This window comes from Siniperca chuatsi, linkage group LG3, assembly GCF_020085105.1.
Source record: "Siniperca chuatsi isolate FFG_IHB_CAS linkage group LG3, ASM2008510v1, whole genome shotgun sequence".
NCBI classification, from domain to species: domain Eukaryota; kingdom Metazoa; phylum Chordata; class Actinopteri; order Centrarchiformes; family Sinipercidae; genus Siniperca; species Siniperca chuatsi.
In genome coordinates, this window is record NC_058044.1 from 13816167 (window position 1) to 13835336 (window position 19170).

A 19170-nucleotide genomic window follows, 5' to 3' on the forward strand; every position below is an offset into this window, starting at 1 on the left:
TACACCTATGCTGTGAAGCCTTTAAGATGTACACTCTGTAGGATGACTGTAACAAGTACCCCACAGTTGATCCCATTTAAGATACAATACACAGAACTCATTTCTTCGTTTTAAGGCTTCTGGAAACTCAATTGACTATGCTTGATTATGGGTAAGAATGCTGTTTACCAGCAGGATTTAAGGTAAAGGCTTTACCATGATTAGGATTAGATTACAAATAAATCTGTGTTTTAATTATAATCAAATTACACAGATTGTGTCCTTTAAACGTCCCCGGCTTGGGCAGACTCTTGAGTTCAGGAACATGGCGCACGTCTCGAACTTCAACCTCGGATATTTATTCAGCCTCGGTTATCTGTTTGACAAAATGCAAATCCATCACTCAAAATTCTCGCGATAAATGGCGCTGATATATTAGGACAGATGAGGGGGACCTCGTCCACTTGAGCAGCGTTGGGTTTCCTTGAGGACCTTCGTGAAGTTTGGAACAGCCAAGGGTCTCAACTCTGCACAAGAAACATACAACCATGTCGGACGCGGTAATTAGTTTCATGAAGGACTTTTTGGCTGGTGGTATTGCCGCTGCCATCTCCAAAACAGCTGTCGCTCCCATTGAGAGAGTCAAATTGTTGCTGCAGGTAAAATAATTGAACCAATTGTTGCCCACAGCATCGCCGCATGTTCATTGTTTTGTGCGTAAAGTGTGCGTAAATGTTGAGTTACTGATAAACCAAACACTAAAATGTAAAACTGGATAGTTTTTAAGAGAATTCCAACTTGTCCAACTGTGCACTGTGTGAGTTCATATGGTCTGGTGCGTAATGTCAAGGGGCACGTGAGAGGTCCTGAGTCAGTGTGGAGATGGTTGTACGCTCTGGACTTGGCAATGTTGCTACTATGATGGCGATAATGACGAGGCCTCCTAATATGTTTCAATAAAATAGTCATAATACTAGTTAATGAGATATTGGTACGTTTATTAAGTTAATTGTTACTCCAATATAACAGATGACCGCAGTAATATTTAGTGAAATTGAATTGCTAAATTTAACTTGAAGAATGTAATTTAATACACAGCTGATTCTCAAGTGACAGGAGTGTGCATATAGAGGCCTACAACTACATACAGTAATGCCTGGCCGGAAAATATTAAACACTAAAAATATTAAATACAAGAAGTTATTAAAATAAAAATACAAAACAATATATTTTGTTGTTAATAAAAATGAGGCATGACAAAATTCCTTTGCACAAAGTTTCACTAGAGAATTAATCACATTTTGGGGTAGTTATATGTCCTTTTTAATGAGCTTTTATTGTGTTTGCTTGTAGGTCCAGCATGCCAGCAAACAGATCACCGTAGAGACACAGTACAAGGGAATCATAGACTGTGTGGTAAGGATCCCAAAGGAACAGGGCTTTATTTCCTTCTGGAGAGGCAACTTGGCCAACGTGATCCGTTACTTCCCCACCCAAGCCCTCAACTTCGCCTTCAAAGACAAGTACAAGAAGATCTTCCTCGGTGGTGTGGATCAAAAAACACAATTCTGGCGTTACTTCGCTGGTAATCTAGCGTCTGGCGGTGCCGCAGGTGCGACTTCGCTCTGCTTCGTCTATCCTCTCGACTTCGCCAGAACAAGACTCGCTGCCGACATCGGCAAGGGCGCAACTGAGAGAGAGTTCACCGGTCTTGGAAACTGCCTCTCCAAGATCTTCAAAACCGATGGCATCAGGGGTCTTTACCTCGGATTCAACGTGTCAGTGCAGGGTATTATCATCTACAGAGCGGCCTACTTCGGATGCTTCGACACAGCTAAAGGTGCGCACATCTGGTCGACCTGACCTTTATCGTGTTTCTAACGTGGTTTATGTGTATTTTCTCGTGACGAGCGGGTGACTTAACTCCTCCTTCATACAGGTATGCTGCCAGATCCCAAGAACACCCACATCGTCGTAAGCTGGATGATCGCGCAGACTGTCACCGCTGCAGCTGGTATTGTCTCATACCCCTTCGACACCGTGAGACGTCGTATGATGATGCAGTCTGGACGCAAAGGAGGTGAGCGTCACTCATGTTTGTTGAATCATGCTCTTATAGCGACGGATTTGATTTGTTTGGCGCAATGACGCATTTTACGCACGCATTCTTGGGCATTATGCATCACTGTCCGTGTCTCCATTTCCACAGCTGACATCATGTACACGGGCACAATCGACTGCTGGAAGAAGATCCTGAAGGACGAAGGAGGAAAAGCCTTCTTCAAGGGTGCCTGGTCCAACGTGATCAGAGGCATGGGTGGTGCCTTTGTGTTGGTGCTGTACGACGAGATCAAGAAGTTCACATAATAAACTTTCTAATCTCCCAGTCCCCAGGGAAACCCTTCACTTTGTTTAACTCTTAATTCTTGTTCTGGGAAAGGTATACTTGACCTGGGTTAACACGCCTCCTCAGAAATCTGTATATAGGCCTATCCCAAAAAGGCACAAACAGTCTTTCATTGTGACAAAGTCAAGCCGGTGGTTCAGATGGAGATGTTGTGATGATGCAAAGGATGACGTCATATGCTCCTCATGTTAGAGTCAGTTTGTAAAGCAGTTGCTGAGGCCCATGTGTTGTTATGTTGTGACCACTCCCATGTGGCACACCTCACACATACATTTATAAAAGAATAAAAATGTATTAGTCCAGTCTTTTTGATGCATGTTCTGTTGTCATGGCAACATGTCAAATGCGGTTAAATAGGCTTTTTTTTCACAGCAGACATTTTGACTTGTCATAGTAGAAAACAAATCTGTCCATACATGTGATTTGACCAACTGTGCTCTGACACCTACACTGTTGACAAATGATATCAACCATAAAGTAGCTGGGAGGCTTGTACCACTGCATTTTTGGTTTTGTAAAGAACCTTTTTAAAAATGTGCAAAATACTCAGTCATGAGTACCACAGAAATATATTGAGTAGTTTCAAATACAACCACTCCCCTAACCAAAAAACTATTGTTTGTGGCATGTGCTCAATTGGTACAAATACTGTATGTTTTAGAAGAGATTAGACAAAAATTTCTGTCCACTATTTAAAGTTGTAAAATAGCACACTGCTAACTGCTGGAACAAGCAGCCTTATTTAAGGAATAGGACACTGATATCACCAAAATAATATTTAAAATATTTTTTAATTGTTCAAATACATAATTCTCTAGTGCATCATAAATTGTACAAATGTGAAATAAGGGGGCAAACAATACAATTGCATATTTAATGGAAATAACACTCAACGAACTAATAAACAACAAATTGTTATTTCAACACGGCTGTTAAAGTATAGGCAATATATCCTACAAAAACACAGCTAGCTAATATTACGATATGGTATGTGTTGTGGAGAGTTACTGCAGTATTCAGAAGCCACAATTAAACTATTCAAATACATTACAATAGCTTTGAGCTCAGAGCATCATTTGCTATATTTCAGCATTGAAGAGTGGAAATTATAATTGAAAAGTATGACAACACAAATCGAATGAATAGTCGATAAAGTCAACTAAAAGAATGGTGAAATGAATGAAAAAAAACAAAGATCCTTCAAGCGTAGTACCTTCCAAACTTTTGTGATGAATGGCTACCAATAGATGCCTAAAGGAAACCAGCGATGTGCTTATTTGTAGATTAGATATCTGAAAACAGCAGTGTTCTCAGCACCAGGCTGGTCGGGCTGCACTCAGTTTTTTTGACCTGGGTCTGGGTGTGCTGCCGGAGTCAGTGGTGGAAACTGCTCTGGAGCTGTGGTGGGCAGAACTGACCGGCCTGGGACCTGCTGGTGTGGACAACAGATAGTTATCTTCTGATTACAGACGTACTATTTCATAATCAAATCAGAAACCTAACATACATTTTGAATTTTTAGTCCAAATTTACATTGAGAAAAAAAAAAACATACATACTTACATTTAATACCTGAACATTTCAGCCAGAACAGGCCATAACAAACATGTAAACACACAAAAGCACAATGGTGTCTATCGGGGTTGGTAAAGCAACTCGTTCTACTGTTGGCAAATGATTTAAAGTTTGACACTTGAACCCAGCAAGGACACAAATTGACAGCAATTATGAAAAATGTAAGTAGAAGAATTATTAAAAACTCTTTAACCAGTACATTCATTTAAATAAACTTTTTTTTAAATTTCATATGACGAGGAACACCAGTAAATCCGTCATTACTGATGTATAAATGGGTGATTCTTACCAGTGTCAGTCATCCACAGTTGCTTTTTACTATCTGAAAGTCTTCTCCTTCTGTTAATTAAATCTCTGCAGCCACCTGACAGCAGCAGGTCAGACATGTGTCATAAATCTGCAGCCTTCAATTTGAGAGGAGCAGCGCAGTGCCACATGCTGATCCTCTTTGTTTACCTTGATTAAATCATCACATGCAAACACCACCAGGCTGCTGATGTATATATGTGAATGGGTGGAGAGATAGTCTAAATATGACCAAGAAGACATATGCTTGTTATTTAAACATTCTTCTAAAATGTTTGGCTGAGGACCTTGTGTGAGCAGATATTCAATCATCATGTTGTCATACTGTTTAAGGTAAATAAATTATTTATAAACTGTAAAAGTGTAAAAGCTGGCAGATCTAGACACAAGTTACCTACCTGTGGGTGTCTTGCTGGTAGACCTCTCCTTATGTGTGGTGGACATACAGATGGGGTATGAAGGAGCTCCCAGGTATCCAACTTGTCGCTGGTAGTCTGCCAGTTGTTCTGAGCGCTTTATGCCTGGTGTGGCCTTGACGGACTCCAGCCTCTTCAGGAAAGCCTGAAAGAAACACAATGACATTTTTTTTTTACCTGGTAAGTAATGATTAAAACCATACTGAAAATGCTAATTGTCCTGGCACATTGTTAAAGCCACCAGGTTTAACATGTGAATTTTCAGGATATATCAGTCATGTTCACCTTGGAAAGATGTGGAGCATATACATGAGGTCAGTGTAAAAAGCTTTCTTGGGGAAGCTATCCATCATTTTGAATATAAAAGTTCTTCATAATGTTATGCCAGAATTCAGCCATAAAACCCTAACATGCAGCAAGGCTCACTAGCAGGAGTTTTATGTAAATGATAAAGTTTTTTTTCTAACATTTGATTAATTAAGCCATTTTACTGTAAGTTGATCTCATTTGTTCTGGCTTCTGACCTACAACATATAAAAACAAAAATATAACATTTAATAAGTGTTTATATCATTCATAAAATAGAAATGTATTTGAGTCAGAAATTAAGCACAAATAGTCCCCATTCTGCAAATACCAATTAAATTATGAAAATAGAAAAATATCTGGTACTTCACAGCAAACACAACCAAACAGCATGAGGCAAAGCAGTGTAGGCAAGTGAATGAATGTCATACATGCAGTCCCACCCCCACATGCATGCTGTGCAGAAATCCCCCAGTAAGCAACACAACTAGCAAAAAGCTCAACAGTCAAGAGACCATCCCACTAAAGTTCACAGGTCCTCCAGAGGTCATAAAAAGGCACTTGCGGGCTTCTAATTGCAGTCAGACTTGTCACCTACTGCATTTCCAAAGTATCAATAATTTGAACTCTCTTCAAACAAAATCCAGCCCTCTATATTAATACCACTTCTTTGATAGAAAATTAAGATATATTGTGTAATTTACCAATCTTGAAATACATAGAAGTAGTTCTACTTGTGCAGGACGAATGAGGTGTCTTACATGTGTGATGTGTGGGGTGGATACACTGATCACACGGCAGATTCAGTTACTTCGCTCTAAGAATAGAGAAGGCAAAACAAACTCCTGACAAAGTAGAGAGATGGACTCAAGAGGGAGAACAGTCTGTCCTAAAAAAATGACTGGAACACATTCCCTGATAAAAGCGACAATCTGGATAAATGTAAGATCTCTAAATAGCAATAATGAGAAACATACGTGACAATATCAGTGAAGAAAAGAATGCAAGTTTTCTGTTTTCACACCTGTCAGAGGAGACAATAATACTCTGCTGGCTGCCAATTACAAGTTCCTGAATCATTTTAAAAGACGGCTGCTTGTCTCGCTCACAAAGTGGTCAAGCAGAGTTAATATATGGGGTGAGAGGCTAAAGCTGCAGAGGCCGAACTGTCTTATAATGTCACTCTGTGGTGCTGCTGCAAGCCTGCCACCTGCTGCCATCTGTCCAAGTCCATCAGTGTCTGCTTTCAAGCATGGCACTCTTAGACTGACACGAGTACCTATAAAACTAGTATCCTTAAATAAATGTACACTTCAGGAGGCAAATATCTATCAAAATAATAAGTGATAACTGTAGAAAATCACAGAAGTTACAAAAATATGTTAATCAATTGTATCATTGTGACGATTATGATTAAACCACTTATCCTGCAGATTCTCCCAGAAAATGTTTTTCTTTCTGCTTCCACAGTAGTTGATTAAAATGAATTACAAGAACATTTGATTAAAAATACATCAGTATGAGATAGTGACATGGGGTAACAGTCTAGTGGATCAAGACAACTAGATGCATCGTTTTAAGTCCTTTCTGAAAATTTGATAAAAAATAAAATAAATTGTGATCAGTTGATATTGGAGAAGGTGGCTGCGAATGTTGAGTGAAGTTTATAAAAATATGTAAGGATGCTATAATAGAGATGAAAGTGTAGTGTTATGGAAATGACACAACAACAAATACGTAAAACAATTTTTGGCATACTGTACAGTATATTCACATTGACAGAAGTTGAGAAGAGATGAGAATATTCAAAGAGCCAACAGCAGCTACGTTTTTCAGTGTCCCTTTAAATAATTACACAAATGAGAAATCTGGAATCTCTTTCTAGAGACAGCAGCATCTCACCTACTACCTTACTTTAACTGTTTTATTTTTATTTTATTTTAGCATTTTTTTCACCACCACAGATTTGTTTCAGGATTATTTGGCACTTTGCCTTTGTTAATAGATCAATAAAGAGACAGACAGGAATAAATGCCGTGTGACAAAGGACTTCACTAAAGGTTTGATTTGGACTTCACAGATACATGGTATATTGCTTGGGCATATGAGTCACTATGACACCCCAAAACACACTTTTTGCTTCATACTGGCCCCAGAACTGACACCAATGCTACAGTGCATACAGCAAATAAGGTTCTAATCAACTTCTTAGGATCTTACACTACTTAGCTGGTACCTGAGAATCCAAGAATAGCTAATTCTGGTGTAGATTTGAAAAGGTGCAGTTTGTAACATTGTGTGCATGAGCTAAATATCAATAACACTGAGCTACAGCTAATGAACCACATGTCATATCTAACATATTTTTTATTTTACTGAAGAATGTATCTGGAAATGCAAAAACTGAAGAATTAGATTGACAGCAATTCCCATATTTATACTAAGATTTAGTGTTTATATTAAAATGAGTATCGATCCACACAGGAGGCAAAACTCACCAGGTTCTCCCTCTCGATGCGCTGCTGTTCCCGCAGCCTGTTGAGTGCGCTGTGAGAGAGGCGAATGTGAGGCAAGTTACTGGCCATGCAGGTTTTCGTCCCCGCTGTACTCCCAGGTCTGGGCCCCGGAGAAATGCGTGAAAGCTCCCGAAGAAGTCGCTGGTTCTCGCGGTCTATGCATCGGACCTCATCATTGGTGAACGAGTAGTTCTTCCTGTTTCTCCCTCCAGGACAGCGGAAGAGCAGTTTGCCTCTAAGCTGACTCTCTGAACTGAGAGAGCCTGATTGGTGAAAAGGATACATGTTACAGTATCTTAATCTGCCTTTTAAAAGAGAGTCACTGTTTTTTATGCAATGTTTAAATGGTTCTTTGACTCAAGAGTGAACCAAGTGTGATGGGGTTGTTTGTTTATAGAGTATCATTAAAACTATATATACAAAAATTAAAAGACATATCCCTACACCCCTTGTAATGCCATTGTTTACTTTTTGCATGGACATTCCTGGATAAGTGAGGTGAAATTTTCTATGATTAATTATTTTTTTTATTTTTCAACAGGTTACACTGTAATATTCAACATTGTTCCTGATGTTCAGTGTAAGGAAAGATGGTCCGTTGATGTTTGGCACAAATCTAAATTACGAACATATTGTCTCATGAAAAAACATTACAGTGTAGAGCCTTATGTGAACCAGAATTCAACTAAAAGTAAAAAATCTCTGTGTGCACAGTAGTGTTCAGGAACATTACCATTAGCCATAGAAACAGACAGGTTTGCTGGTCTCCCTGAAGAGAAAAGGCTGGGGGTTTTTACGCAACTTAGGTGAGACTGATGATGAAGTCCATTTCAGACGTAGGACAAAGTTCTTTGTTTGCAATATAATGTTATATGTAGGAAGTTATGTCCATGTCTTACAAATGTTTCACCAGTGCAAAGGTATTTCTGGTGTCTTATAACAAGTCCATGTGGACTGGGCACTTGTATGTAAATAACATAAATATCTAAGTACACTCAAATCCAAACAAGCAGTTACAGTAAAGAGCACTGGTTCCCAATCTATCTGCAATATTTTATTTTTTGTGTGTAAAATACTAAATACTTTACCTTTTCAGTCTCTAAAACTCCTTCAAATCAAAGTATTTGAGAAAGAATATTCACTGTTTCTGCTAAGTGCTCTAAACTCATGTCCACACTAAGGTCCTAACTTCGGATGAGGTGTCACAAGTAGGTATTGCTTAATTTTAAGGGGACACAAGGAAAAAAAGTTGGGAACCAGAGGTATAAAGCAAAGAACATAACTGAGAGACAAGAATGGCACAGTTTACTCACACTCATCTACATCCTGATCTGAGACCTCATCTTGATGTATGTTGCAAAGGCCACTGGAGGGCACACTCTCCCGCTGCTGCTCTTTAAGACTTCCCTCTTCAGCCTCTTTGTGGTTCAGGTCCAACGACTGGAGTGGGCTAGAGTCAGGAGAGGAGAGAGGGCTCACATCTGTCACTGTATCCTCTGACTCCTCTGTACGGCTGGAAGGCACATCCTGAGATCCTGCTGAGCCCACTCGGGTCCTTCTCACTCCAGGGGACAGAGACTTGTTGGGCCTGGGAAGGGTAGGGGACCCTAAACTGCTTCTCCCATTGCTACTGCTACAGGAGCTCTCTGAGTCTACGCTGGCCTCGGTTGAAGTGGGGGATGGACTCCTGGTGCGCCAATTTATCATCTGTTTTTTAGGAGGTTGTTTATTTTTAGCAATGGATGGTAATGCTTCTTCTTCAGTCTCATTTGGACTCTGGTTGTACACATCCTTATAAGGTTCCTCTCTGGTCTCAGCCAACAAAGCCATAAATGTTTCATTGTGCCTTTTAGAGTGCAAATTAGAGTCTTCCTCACTATCACTGCTATCATTGATGACTTTATCTGATGTACAGGCAACAGATGATGTGCTGGACGCCCTGCTCCTCTCTTCTTTCTTTGATTGACAGTTGTTCTCTTTCCTTTCTGCCCTGCTACTACTTTTGTTTTCGACTGTCTTCAGGTGTTTTTTTGTCTCATCAGTCCTCGGAGACAAACTACCTTTTCTATTTTCAGTCTGTTTTGCATGTAGCATCTCATGTGGTGGTGGGCTCTCTTTTTCAGCCTTCAAGCCTTTCTCCATTTTTTTCCCTCCATCTCTGCTGACGCTGCTATCGTCACAGTCACTGTCAAAAAACGAATGATCCACTTCACCTTCTAGTTCACTGGGGTTGAACATGGCAGTCTTGCCCAACACACTGAACCTGAAAAAATAGTGTAAGATTGAAACATTAGATAATTTAAAGGTTAAAGAACCGTGCCAATGTTTTTTCATGTTTTAATCCATTTACTACAAATTATGTGTACTTGACATCACAGCTAATGATTTTTCAAACCATGCTACTGTGTTTTACAGCCTGAAAGCATTTTTTTCTACCTCTCCACTGCATCCAGTGGATTTCATTTGGCTCCATACAACATGAAAATCAGTTAGCAAACTCTTGAAACTTGCTTAAGTGTGTAATCCATCCAGAGTGAAAATCAAGTCTACATCATTTTTGTGACATTGTGAGGTATCAGTTAGCCTTTTCAAGCTGCACTTAAAACCTGCTTTACCACACAAAAATAATGTAACATTGGCAACAATTGATTCGGACTTGATGCAGATGTTCTCTGTGATGGATTACACATCTCAAGCAGGTTTCAAGAATTAGTAATTGATTTACAAAACAGGACATAATGGAAACCAATGGCTGTAGAAAAAATATATCTTTAAATATAAAACTCTATAAGATGTATTTGAACATATTCAGCAGAAATGTAAAGTATATTGTACGTGATTTGTAGTTAAGGAGTTAAAACCTTCAAACACATTAACATGGTCATTTCGGTGTGTTTTATGCAAAAGACATTCAACAACAAAATTATTTAAAAAAATTATTATTAATTATAAGTATATCTAAATGAAGGGTCTGTGGCTTAGCGTTACAATCAAATTAACACTTATCTGGACTGACCAGCCATGGTAACGGTACTGTCAATAAAGACACTTTCCACAGTGTAAAACACATTTTACATACCATGAATGCAAAACATGTTGTAAACCTAGAACACATACGTTAGCTAATTACCATAGCTAACTTAGTCCAACTATACGTTTAGGTTAGCTAACTTTAGCTGTATGACAAAAAATAGCTTACCTCGCAAGGTAAACAGTGTTTCACTTACGGTTGCATTTACTTCTTTAGAGAGGCTGTAACCTTATTCCGTTGAGAGAAGACGAATAAATGAAACGCAAACATGCAAATCTTCGTTAGCGGGCTACAGCTGACTGCTGTGACCGTGACGTGGTGCCTAGTAACTATACAACGTCACTTCCTGGCAACGGTTGCTCTGTTGCAGAGCTCTGTAGATTAGTTTCATAATAATTGAACAAAAAAAACTAAATTTAAAGTAAATAAAAATAATTTGAAAAGAAAAAAAAACGACCTCAAAAGTAAAACCTACTATAAAATGGTAAAAGAGTGCCGTATTTGATTACTATATTTGCCAATTTAGTCGCGTTACATATCAAAACCTTTTGTACAGTCTAGTCTAACATATGAGAAAAGAGCCTCAGTGCCTTGTGAAAATTTCACCTAACTTATTGTTCTTTTCCATCTTTTTAAATGAAAGCTGCAGAAAAGCTATTAAGTGTACCCTGAGTTAGCATTTCATAGAACTTTCACACTTAAATATTGTAGACTATTTCAAATAAGATCAGTGCAATCATTTCTTAAAAAAAGATTTAAATCAATATTACAAAATTGCATTGTTCATTTAAATCTTTTTTTTTTTTTTTTTATAAATCCATATTTTGTAATATTGACCCTGAATCAGTTTTGCACCTCTGCAATAAGTGGCCCTAGAAGTTATAAGTTTTGAACAGAAGGAGTTTAGTTTAAATGAATTAAACTCATTTTGAATGTACATATAACTCCCGGTGTTCTAGAATAAACTCTGTAATTTGAAGTTAATTTCACATACAATTTCCAAAATGACTTTTCGGTTGAATTTAATATCAGACTAACAAAAAACAAGCGTCGACAAACATTAGAATATTATGAATGAGTTTGCTGTCTGCTGAACAATTATAGTGAATAAGTGAATTTCATTTATTCATTTTTATATTCTTGGGTGATAGGCATCACCATATTAATAAAATCTGGGTACTGAGCAGCTTGTCAGCACCATATACATAGTACATTAGCTTACATTCTGTTTTGAGTTTACAGAGAAACCAAATAAATGAAATACACTGCAGCGTCTTTTCAGCTAAACTACTTAGTTTGAGATCTTCGGGCAGATCTTTCTGTCTGTTCCTGAGTCCAGGATGAAAACTAAGGGGGACAGAGCTTCTGCCATCAGGACCCCGAGGCTCTGGAACAATCTGTCCGAAGAAATTAGGTAGTCTGAGTCAGTGTCTTCGTTTAAGTCTTCTCAAAACACATTTTTAATCGGAAAGCAATCCTGATTTTACCTGAACTGGCTGTTTATTTTATTGCTTTTGTGTATTTTATTTCTTTATATTATTATCATTCACTGTGGTATTTTATTTCTCTTGTTGTGAAGCACTTTGTACTTTGTTTTGATAAGTGCTCTATAAATAAAGTTTTATTTTTATTATTACTTAAACATATCAAGAATCACTGGTAGAACTGGATAGAGGAATAGACGGGACGGCATGTAGTTTTTCTTTGGGGATCTATAATGCCAAAGTAACTGCTCCCCCTAGTGCATACCCATTAACAAGAAAGGGGATTATCTGAAGGCGCGTCCCCTGACATTGCAATTTGTCACGGGTTTTCTTTTAATAACATTGTTAGACCTAGAAGTGACACACACACTAATGAAATGCCAATGTCCTAGGACAATAGGACTTGGGTGAATCCATGTATAAACCTGTGTCTGGTCACTGTCATAGAATTTACATGCCAATGCAGGATGGGTAGAGATGGGGATTGAATGGGGGTATTTCTGTGGCGGTCCTATACTTACACAATCAGCCCATGGATAAGAAATCACAAAGAGTGACAATCACTTTCTGCAGAATGACCCGTCAGTTTATAAGCTCAAAAGATTTTTAAGAAAATTCACATTTTATTATGCCTACTGGTGAGAGGAGAAAAGCATCCATTTGACTCTGACAACTGAGAGGCTGTGAAAACTCAATTACGGGGAGTGATTGTTTTCCAATAATGGGCTGTGTCAGAGGGATCAGTTCAGATCAAGCTGCAGGAGCAGCTTCTTCTCGCACAAGTAGTTCTCAAGAGTAGGACCAAGGGGCGCCTGGGGATCCTTTAAATGTTTACAAGGGGTCCACAGCAAAATGAGGATTAGTGTAACTTCACTGTAATTTATTCACTAGCAAATATATATATTACAGAATGCATAAGAATGAGTATAGATTTATCTTCACTTCTCATAATTCAGGTTTACAAATTAATAGAAAACAATAATTCTTTAATGTAGGTGTCCATGAAAAACCACAGACATTTTGTCCAGTTGATGTATAGGGCCCGTATTATTTGGTTGTCTGTAATAGGGCTCCAACTAACGGTTATTTTACCGTCCATAAAATGTCAGAAAATAGTTAAAAAGTCCCATAATAATTTCCCAAAGCCCACAATGATGTCTTCACATTTCTTGTTTTATCTGACCAACAGTCTATAACACAAGACAATAATTTAAGTAGGACTTGACCAAAACCGTAAGAGTGAATTTCAAGAATTTAACATCATTACAGAAGTTACTCAGATTTGCAATGTTGGAGACATTTCTATAAAAGAAACAAGTTAAACTGTCACAAAGTTTTGCAGATGCTTTACCAATGCCACATGATTTCCATGTGAAAGGCTGTGAGAGCTCAGATGATCTTTGGCTTCTGAGGCAGACACAGATTATAATACGCAGTTTGATCCCAAAAATCTGGTCCCTTCCAGCCACACCAGCCCTGAGAAAGATAACATACATACCACATTCAACACTGTACAGTACATTAAAAATGTATACTTTACAGAGAGAAATGCAGCCAGTGTACATGCTTGTAACAGTTACCTTGTCTGTGATAACCTGTAAATCCTCTGCTCCTGTGTAATGTGGATCTAGGATGAGATAGCGGATCTGCCCGGTGATCTCACTCCATGCCACACCTAGAATAGTGTGAGCTAAAACTCCCCCTCCTGCAACATGAAAAAGCAACATGAAAAGATGCCTTGCATTCATCTTAGGAAAAACCTTTACCAAGATTTTTATGAAGGCTGTATTTGTGATAGGGAATTAAAAATTGTATGTCTTTGCTAACCATCATTAAAATTGGGCTTTTAATTTGTTGAAGCTCCCTTTTACTAAATCAGCCATATATTATTTGCATTTGAGGGCCAATTACTATGTTTTTCTAACTAGATAAATTACAGGTATATTCACGTAATATAATCAAAGAATCCAACTTATAAAATAAGCATTACTGTTCCTCATCTGATAATTGAAAAATATAGGCCTGATTTGTGTTGTGTTTACAAATGTTGCGGATGCAAACAAACCTTTCACAGAATCAGAAAACATTAACAACTTACATTAAGGTGATGTGTAGTCGCTGTATTTACAAAACCAGTCAATTTGGGAATGATGGCAGGGTCAAGTCTTCTGTTTTGAATTTTCTTTGTGGTGTGACCCATTGGCCTTTAATTAAAGGTCCAAATGCTTGTAACATAGCTTAGCAATAGTTCTGAAACAGACATCCAGCTTACCAATCATGATAGGAGTCCCTTCAGTAAGGAAGTGGTTGGCCAGTTCTCTGCCTTTGGATGCCAACTCAGAACCTTGACTAAAGAGTACAAACATTTACCATCAGATAAATTGAAATAATATGTACATACAGTACATCATCACACAAAGTGCTGTCCATATGCATGTGATACAACACACCTCACAAACATGATCTTGGAAGTGACCCCAAGCAGCTGGTTCAGAACAGCCTGAACCTCGATGGATCCGATCCACTGGCGTGACCCAACAAAGGACGCCTGTTTGTCTCCAACATCCACTAAAGCCTGGATAGGATAGAGCCCATTAAAAGCAGCCATTTGGAAACTGATATTGTATTGTGATAGTTATGCAGTGTGTCATATCTACAGGGCCACTACTGCACCTGTTGGATCTCCTTATGAGTGGGCACAGGCCGCTCTACGTAGCCTTGCTGCTGGAACCAGGAGCAGATGGTCTGCAGGGAGCGATAAGCACAGCCCCAGCCATTGTCATCCATGTGGTCCTGCATGTAGTGGTGATAGCTGTAGATGCCCTGGACCAAGTACACCTTGAGAAAAGACACACACACACACACACACACAAACACACACACACACACACACACACACACACACACACACACACACACACACACACACACACACAAAAAAAAAAAGACAAATCAAAGTTACCAATCCTTGCAGAGTACATCTCAGTATCCATCTTCAAAAGAGGAGATAGAGTGTGACAGAGTTTAATTTGGCGATTAGCCATACCTTTCCATTGTCTAGGGTGGGATGTGCGAGGACCAGATGGGGGTTTCGGAGATAACCATCTTTGTAGGGCTCATTGGGAAAGTGGTAAGCATTGGCTCTTCTAAAATAGGGCCAGTCATCTGGTAGCTCAAACTGTTGATGCAATTCCTACTTAGACAGAGATTTTGTGTTCAATAAAATGAAGAAACTATGTTAAAAAAAAGAACATTAATCAGGTGTCAGGCAAAGACAATGCTATGCTTTTAACTAGTGTTTCATGCAAGTACAATGAGCTGGATCTGCGGTTGTTAAACAGTTGGACTTCCTGTACCTAAGTATTCATCTCTATGCTATAGAGCGAGTGAAGATTATAACAAAGTAACAATTTTAATGTCAGGGGATCTGCATGTTGCCTGTGTGTTTGTTTGGGATTTTAAAGACTCTTGGTCTGTGGTTCTTACCTTGCGTTGTGTCTCTAGTTGGCTGTCAGGCACTCCTGCTGGGTAAACCACGGTCACTAGTCCTTTTGGCTCTGGAAGGAGGAAGTGGAGCGGCTCAGGTACCAGCAGCGTGGTCCCCTTCATGTGCTGCAGGGTCACTTTCTCCATCTCACAAAGTTGATGAGTTAGCGCCTCCAACAGGCGCTCAAAGGCACTGCAACAATAGAACAAAAATCTTTCACAGTGAGAGACAGTGAGCAGAACTATTCAGTGATACAGTGAGGTTTCAGAGTCTGGTCAGTAAAATCAAATCATATGTTTTTAAGGTGAGACATACTCTTTGATTGTGTCATTGCAGGTGGTACGGACGACACAGTCCATGGGAAGAGTTGTAGACAGGAAGTGAGATTTCTGGATTGTCCGGCTGAGGATCGGGGCTGAAAGAGGTCCGGTCTTTGTCACCTCCATCATCAGGCGAAGGTTAATGACACTCTGAGTGACGAGTGTGAATTTACATTCAAGCACAAGCACACACAGACATCATGGAGACAATAAGGCATAAGTGAATATCCTTAGGTGTAGAGTTGAAGCAATTTTACAATTAACTGATCAGTTGATCGACAGAAAATTAATTGGAAACCTTTTTCATAATTAATTAATAGTTTATGTCATTTTTTAACCAGGGAGGCACTAAACACTTTCATGATCCCCTGACTTTCCTTCACACAAAGGCTGTCATCCCTGCCCATAGAAAATGGACTTAAAAAGGATAATAGTGTCAGTGTTACTACCACTGAACACTGACCTGTGTACAGTGGCTCCCCAGCAGCTGCAGCAGCCCCAGTGGCCTAATGGATAAGGCACTGGCCTCCTAAGCCAGGGATTGTGGGTTCAAGTCCCATCTGGGGTGAAAAGCTGATTGATGTAGCACATCAACCTCTGACCACCTAATTCAGTGGTTGATGTGGAAGTCAGCCTCTGCTATGGTAACACTTTTACTAACAAACCTTTTATTTCTTTGGGTTTTAGATTGTTGGTCAGATAAAACAAGAAATGTGAAGTTCACCTTGGACTCTGGGAAACAGTAAAGGGCATTTTTCCCTTGTTTACAAACCAAGCAATTAGTACAGAATGTGGAAAAAATCACAACGTCCAAGCATCTCCATATACAAAACGTGTACACACCGCTGCTGGACCTTTTTTGCTTTTCTTTTTTGCTGACCTCTTGCCAGCACTCTCTTGTTCTTCTGTCCTGAAATTTAAAAATTTAAAAAATTCAGCAAAAAACAAAAGAAAAGCTGAAAATTCTATATAAGAAAGAAAACATTTAAAAAAGTCGACTTACTGTATCCACTGATGTATATCTTCACACAGTGTATTTGGAGCTATTTCTTCAGGTGTTGCATAAACACCTTTGTTTGGCCAAATAATAACAGGACTGTCACAGACTGTTAGAACACAGGATTCAGATTTCACCTGAGCGTGAAGCATCGCAAATGTTCTCGAGATTACTTTGTGCACGAGTAGTGCTGAAAGAAAACCGACAGACAATGTTAGTCTTTTTCCATTACTACACTGTTATGACATTAGAGTTTATACCCTGCTCATATTATTCTTGCTGCTATATACATTTTTCATGTATTTTATTTATTAGCCAATTTTAAAACACCAGTGCACATCATTTTATGTGACGCTGCACTTTATCAATATTCATTCATCTTTATCTAATAAGCACAACTAGACTCTTACCATCAACATTTTACTTTGTTTTGCTGTCTTCTCTACCTGTGTGTTTGGGAAACACTGATCGACATTTATCACCATTTTCTGACATTTTATAGACCAAACAACTAATCGATTAATCGAGAAAATAATCGACAGATTAATCGATAATAAAAATGACTGTTAGTTGCAGCCCTAGACATATAGACATGTAGAATGTAGAATGAAAATTAATATGATGGTATGGAACAGAGGCCCTAATCTTCACCTGGCTGTGGGTAGAGCAGCTAAAAATGCTATATGTAAGATTTTTACATTAAATGACCTCCAGGAAGCATGGCTGCAGCTACCTTTGAGGACACCAAAGTTATGTCCTTGGTTTTGTTTCAGGTAATTTTTACATCTTGAGAAGGACTTTACATTCTACAATTACATATACATTTCACATAGTGTTTTTTTTTTAAGCCTGAGTCAGATATTTTTAAGAGTTAAAATTCTTGAAGTTTCCTGTTTATGGCCACACATGTAATGCAGGTAGTGTTAGGAGAGTTACATATTGGGTTGTGGAGGCTTTCCTCTGATGGTAATCAGATAAATGATACAGCATCCGAGAAGGACACAGCAGCAAGGAACGTGAACCCTGTGATCAAAATAGGCACTGAAATCATGCTAGTACAGTCAAACAGTTGCTGGGACCCCATTAAACCTTAAGACATCCAACCACTACTTTAAAATATATTGTCCATGAGCATACCATCTGTGCTGTCCAGCTGACATTTGAACTCCAGCGGCCCTCTGACACGAAGGATGGTCCCTGTGTCGGAGGACTGAGAGTCAGCAACAACCTGAGATAACACAAGAGAAGTAAGAAGCCTGACAGAGAACCAGCTGACAGAGTTTATAACGTTAACTTAACGTGGCTCATGTTTGTGGTCTTATTGGCTGCCAACAAGGAACAGAGGAGCCAGTAATCTACTAGCCAGCAGCAAGTTGAGTGTAATATCAAGCTGAGCAGAGAGGGACATGAACGTTTCTTTAGCTTAATTATCAGTAAACTTACCATCGTGGAGTTCAGTTTCAGTAATGTAAAAACACTTAGCTATCTGCTGTTCTCTATGCTCTGGAGGCTGACATGTCTGTTGTAGGAAACGTGTCTCTGGCTGCTGAATTCTATTGGACCACGTGACCCCGCCCACTTATGTTGCATTCAGGGAAACTTGTAATTGGAAGACTTTTCTGAACATAGTAGTTCCAATCCTTTCGAGCTTGCTCGTGTCTGGGGTGAAATGTAACTAATTACATTTACTCAAGTACTGTACTTAAGTCCAAATTCGTGGTACTTGTACTTTACTTGGGTATTTCAATTTATTCAACTTTATACTTCTTCCACTACATTTGTCTGACAGCTTTAGTTACTAGTTACTTTTCAGATTACAATTTTTCATACCCTTCTTGTCTTGAAAACGATGTATCTCCAAATGTGGTTATTTTGAATTTGAATTTTTCTGATAAACTAAAAGATTAAGTATCCCTTTATGGGTTGAGACACTTAAACTAAATAAACTACCTGAACTACTGAATAACTTAAGTCTTGTAGAGATAACACATTATATGAGCAAACAACAGAGAGACTATTCTTTTTTTGTCCTCCATTGCTCTTCTTTTGTGATAGTTTAATATGGTAATGTGATTTTTAAGAGGCCGAGGGAAATAAATAAACAATGACAGAATGTTAAGCACTTGAAAGTGGGACTATATCAGGCCTACATTTGGGGCAAAATAACCAAAAAAATATAGGCGCTATAGTTTAAAAAAAGCTCTCATCAATCATACTGCTCAGTGCTGATGAGTGTGACTATATAATCTCCTGTAATGGTGCTTTTTGTACAGTATTAAGTGTGTCTCTGATGCTGGTTCTGCTTTACTAGGATCGAGTGATGCATATTGTATCTAATTATTCCAG

At 38.8% G+C, this 19170-nt stretch overlaps 3 protein-coding genes and 1 non-coding gene across 10 annotated transcripts; 2 read left to right on the plus strand and 2 right to left on the minus strand.

The window, feature by feature from the left end:
- Positions 1-432: 432 nt before the first annotated feature.
- slc25a4 (solute carrier family 25 member 4) lies at positions 433-2691 on the plus strand. The gene is made up of 4 exons (XM_044189164.1): positions 433-638; positions 1333-1819; positions 1919-2059; positions 2189-2691. The coding sequence occupies exons 1-4, from the start codon at positions 528-530 to the stop codon at positions 2344-2346; spliced, it is 897 nt and encodes a 298-aa protein (XP_044045099.1). The 5' UTR covers positions 433-527; the 3' UTR covers positions 2347-2691.
- Positions 2692-3158: 467 nt separating this feature from the next.
- On the minus strand, positions 3159-10897 carry cfap97 (cilia and flagella associated protein 97). 5 transcript variants are annotated; one of them, XM_044189163.1, is made up of 6 exons: positions 10705-10897; positions 8819-9768; positions 7488-7768; positions 4666-4828; positions 3950-3958; positions 3159-3818 (listed from the first exon to the last, which is right to left on the minus strand). In XM_044189163.1, exons 2-6 carry the CDS (start codon positions 9741-9743, stop codon positions 3697-3699), a joined length of 1500 nt encoding a protein of 499 aa, XP_044045098.1. In that variant the 5' UTR covers positions 9744-9768; positions 10705-10897; the 3' UTR covers positions 3159-3696. The 5 variants fall into 5 exon arrangements, with proteins under 5 accessions (XP_044045098.1, XP_044045095.1, XP_044045094.1 ...); XM_044189160.1 differs by having other exon boundaries at positions 3159-3815; positions 10733-10892; XM_044189159.1 differs by having other exon boundaries at positions 10733-10892.
- Positions 10898-12873: 1976 nt separating this feature from the next.
- ufsp2 (ufm1-specific peptidase 2) lies at positions 12874-18397 on the minus strand. 3 transcript variants are annotated; one of them, XM_044189165.1, is made up of 12 exons: positions 18268-18397; positions 17962-18052; positions 16831-17014; positions 16671-16737; positions 15823-15977; positions 15507-15699; positions 15067-15213; positions 14694-14858; positions 14471-14595; positions 14293-14369; positions 13601-13725; positions 12874-13496 (listed from the first exon to the last, which is right to left on the minus strand). In XM_044189165.1, exons 1-12 carry the CDS (start codon positions 18268-18270, stop codon positions 13410-13412), a joined length of 1419 nt encoding a protein of 472 aa, XP_044045100.1. In that variant the 5' UTR covers positions 18271-18397; the 3' UTR covers positions 12874-13409. The 3 variants fall into 3 exon arrangements, with proteins under 3 accessions (XP_044045100.1, XP_044045102.1, XP_044045103.1); XM_044189167.1 differs by having other exon boundaries at positions 16831-16933; positions 18268-18349; XM_044189168.1 differs by lacking the exons at positions 17962-18052; positions 18268-18397 and adding an exon at positions 17235-17847.
- On the plus strand, positions 16323-16395 carry trnar-ccu. The gene has a single exon. It is a non-coding gene; the product is annotated as a tRNA-Arg (tRNA).
- Positions 18398-19170: the final 773 nt, after the last annotated feature.

What these genes read in the sequence shown, in the direction of transcription:
- slc25a4 (XM_044189164.1), top strand. Translation starts at nt 528, where the DNA reads ATGTCGGACGCGGTAATTAGTTTCATGAAGGACTTTTTGGCTGGTGGT. An exon ending in GAGTCAAATTGTTGCTGCAG is followed by an intron (nt 639 to 1,332) that starts GTAAAATAATTG and finishes GTTTGCTTGTAG; the next exon opens with GTCCAGCATGCCAGCAAACA. An exon ending in GCAGTCTGGACGCAAAGGAG is followed by an intron (nt 2,060 to 2,188) that starts GTGAGCGTCACT and finishes CCATTTCCACAG; the next exon opens with CTGACATCATGTACACGGGC.
- cfap97 (XM_044189159.1), bottom strand. An exon ending in AGATCAGGATGTAGATGAGT is followed by an intron (nt 7,769 to 8,818) that starts GTGAGTAAACTG and finishes TTCACCAATCAG; the next exon opens with GCTCTCTCAGTTCAGAGAGT. An exon ending in GCATCGAGAGGGAGAACCTG is followed by an intron (nt 4,829 to 7,487) that starts GTGAGTTTTGCC and finishes TGTTTCTTTCAG; the next exon opens with GCTTTCCTGAAGAGGCTGGA.
- ufsp2 (XM_044189165.1), bottom strand. An exon ending in TCAGCTGGACAGCACAGATG is followed by an intron (nt 17,015 to 17,961) that starts GTATGCTCATGG and finishes GTTTTCTTTCAG; the next exon opens with CACTACTCGTGCACAAAGTA. An exon ending in GCAAAAAAGGTCCAGCAGCG is followed by an intron (nt 15,978 to 16,670) that starts GTGTGTACACGT and finishes CTCGTCACTCAG; the next exon opens with AGTGTCATTAACCTTCGCCT.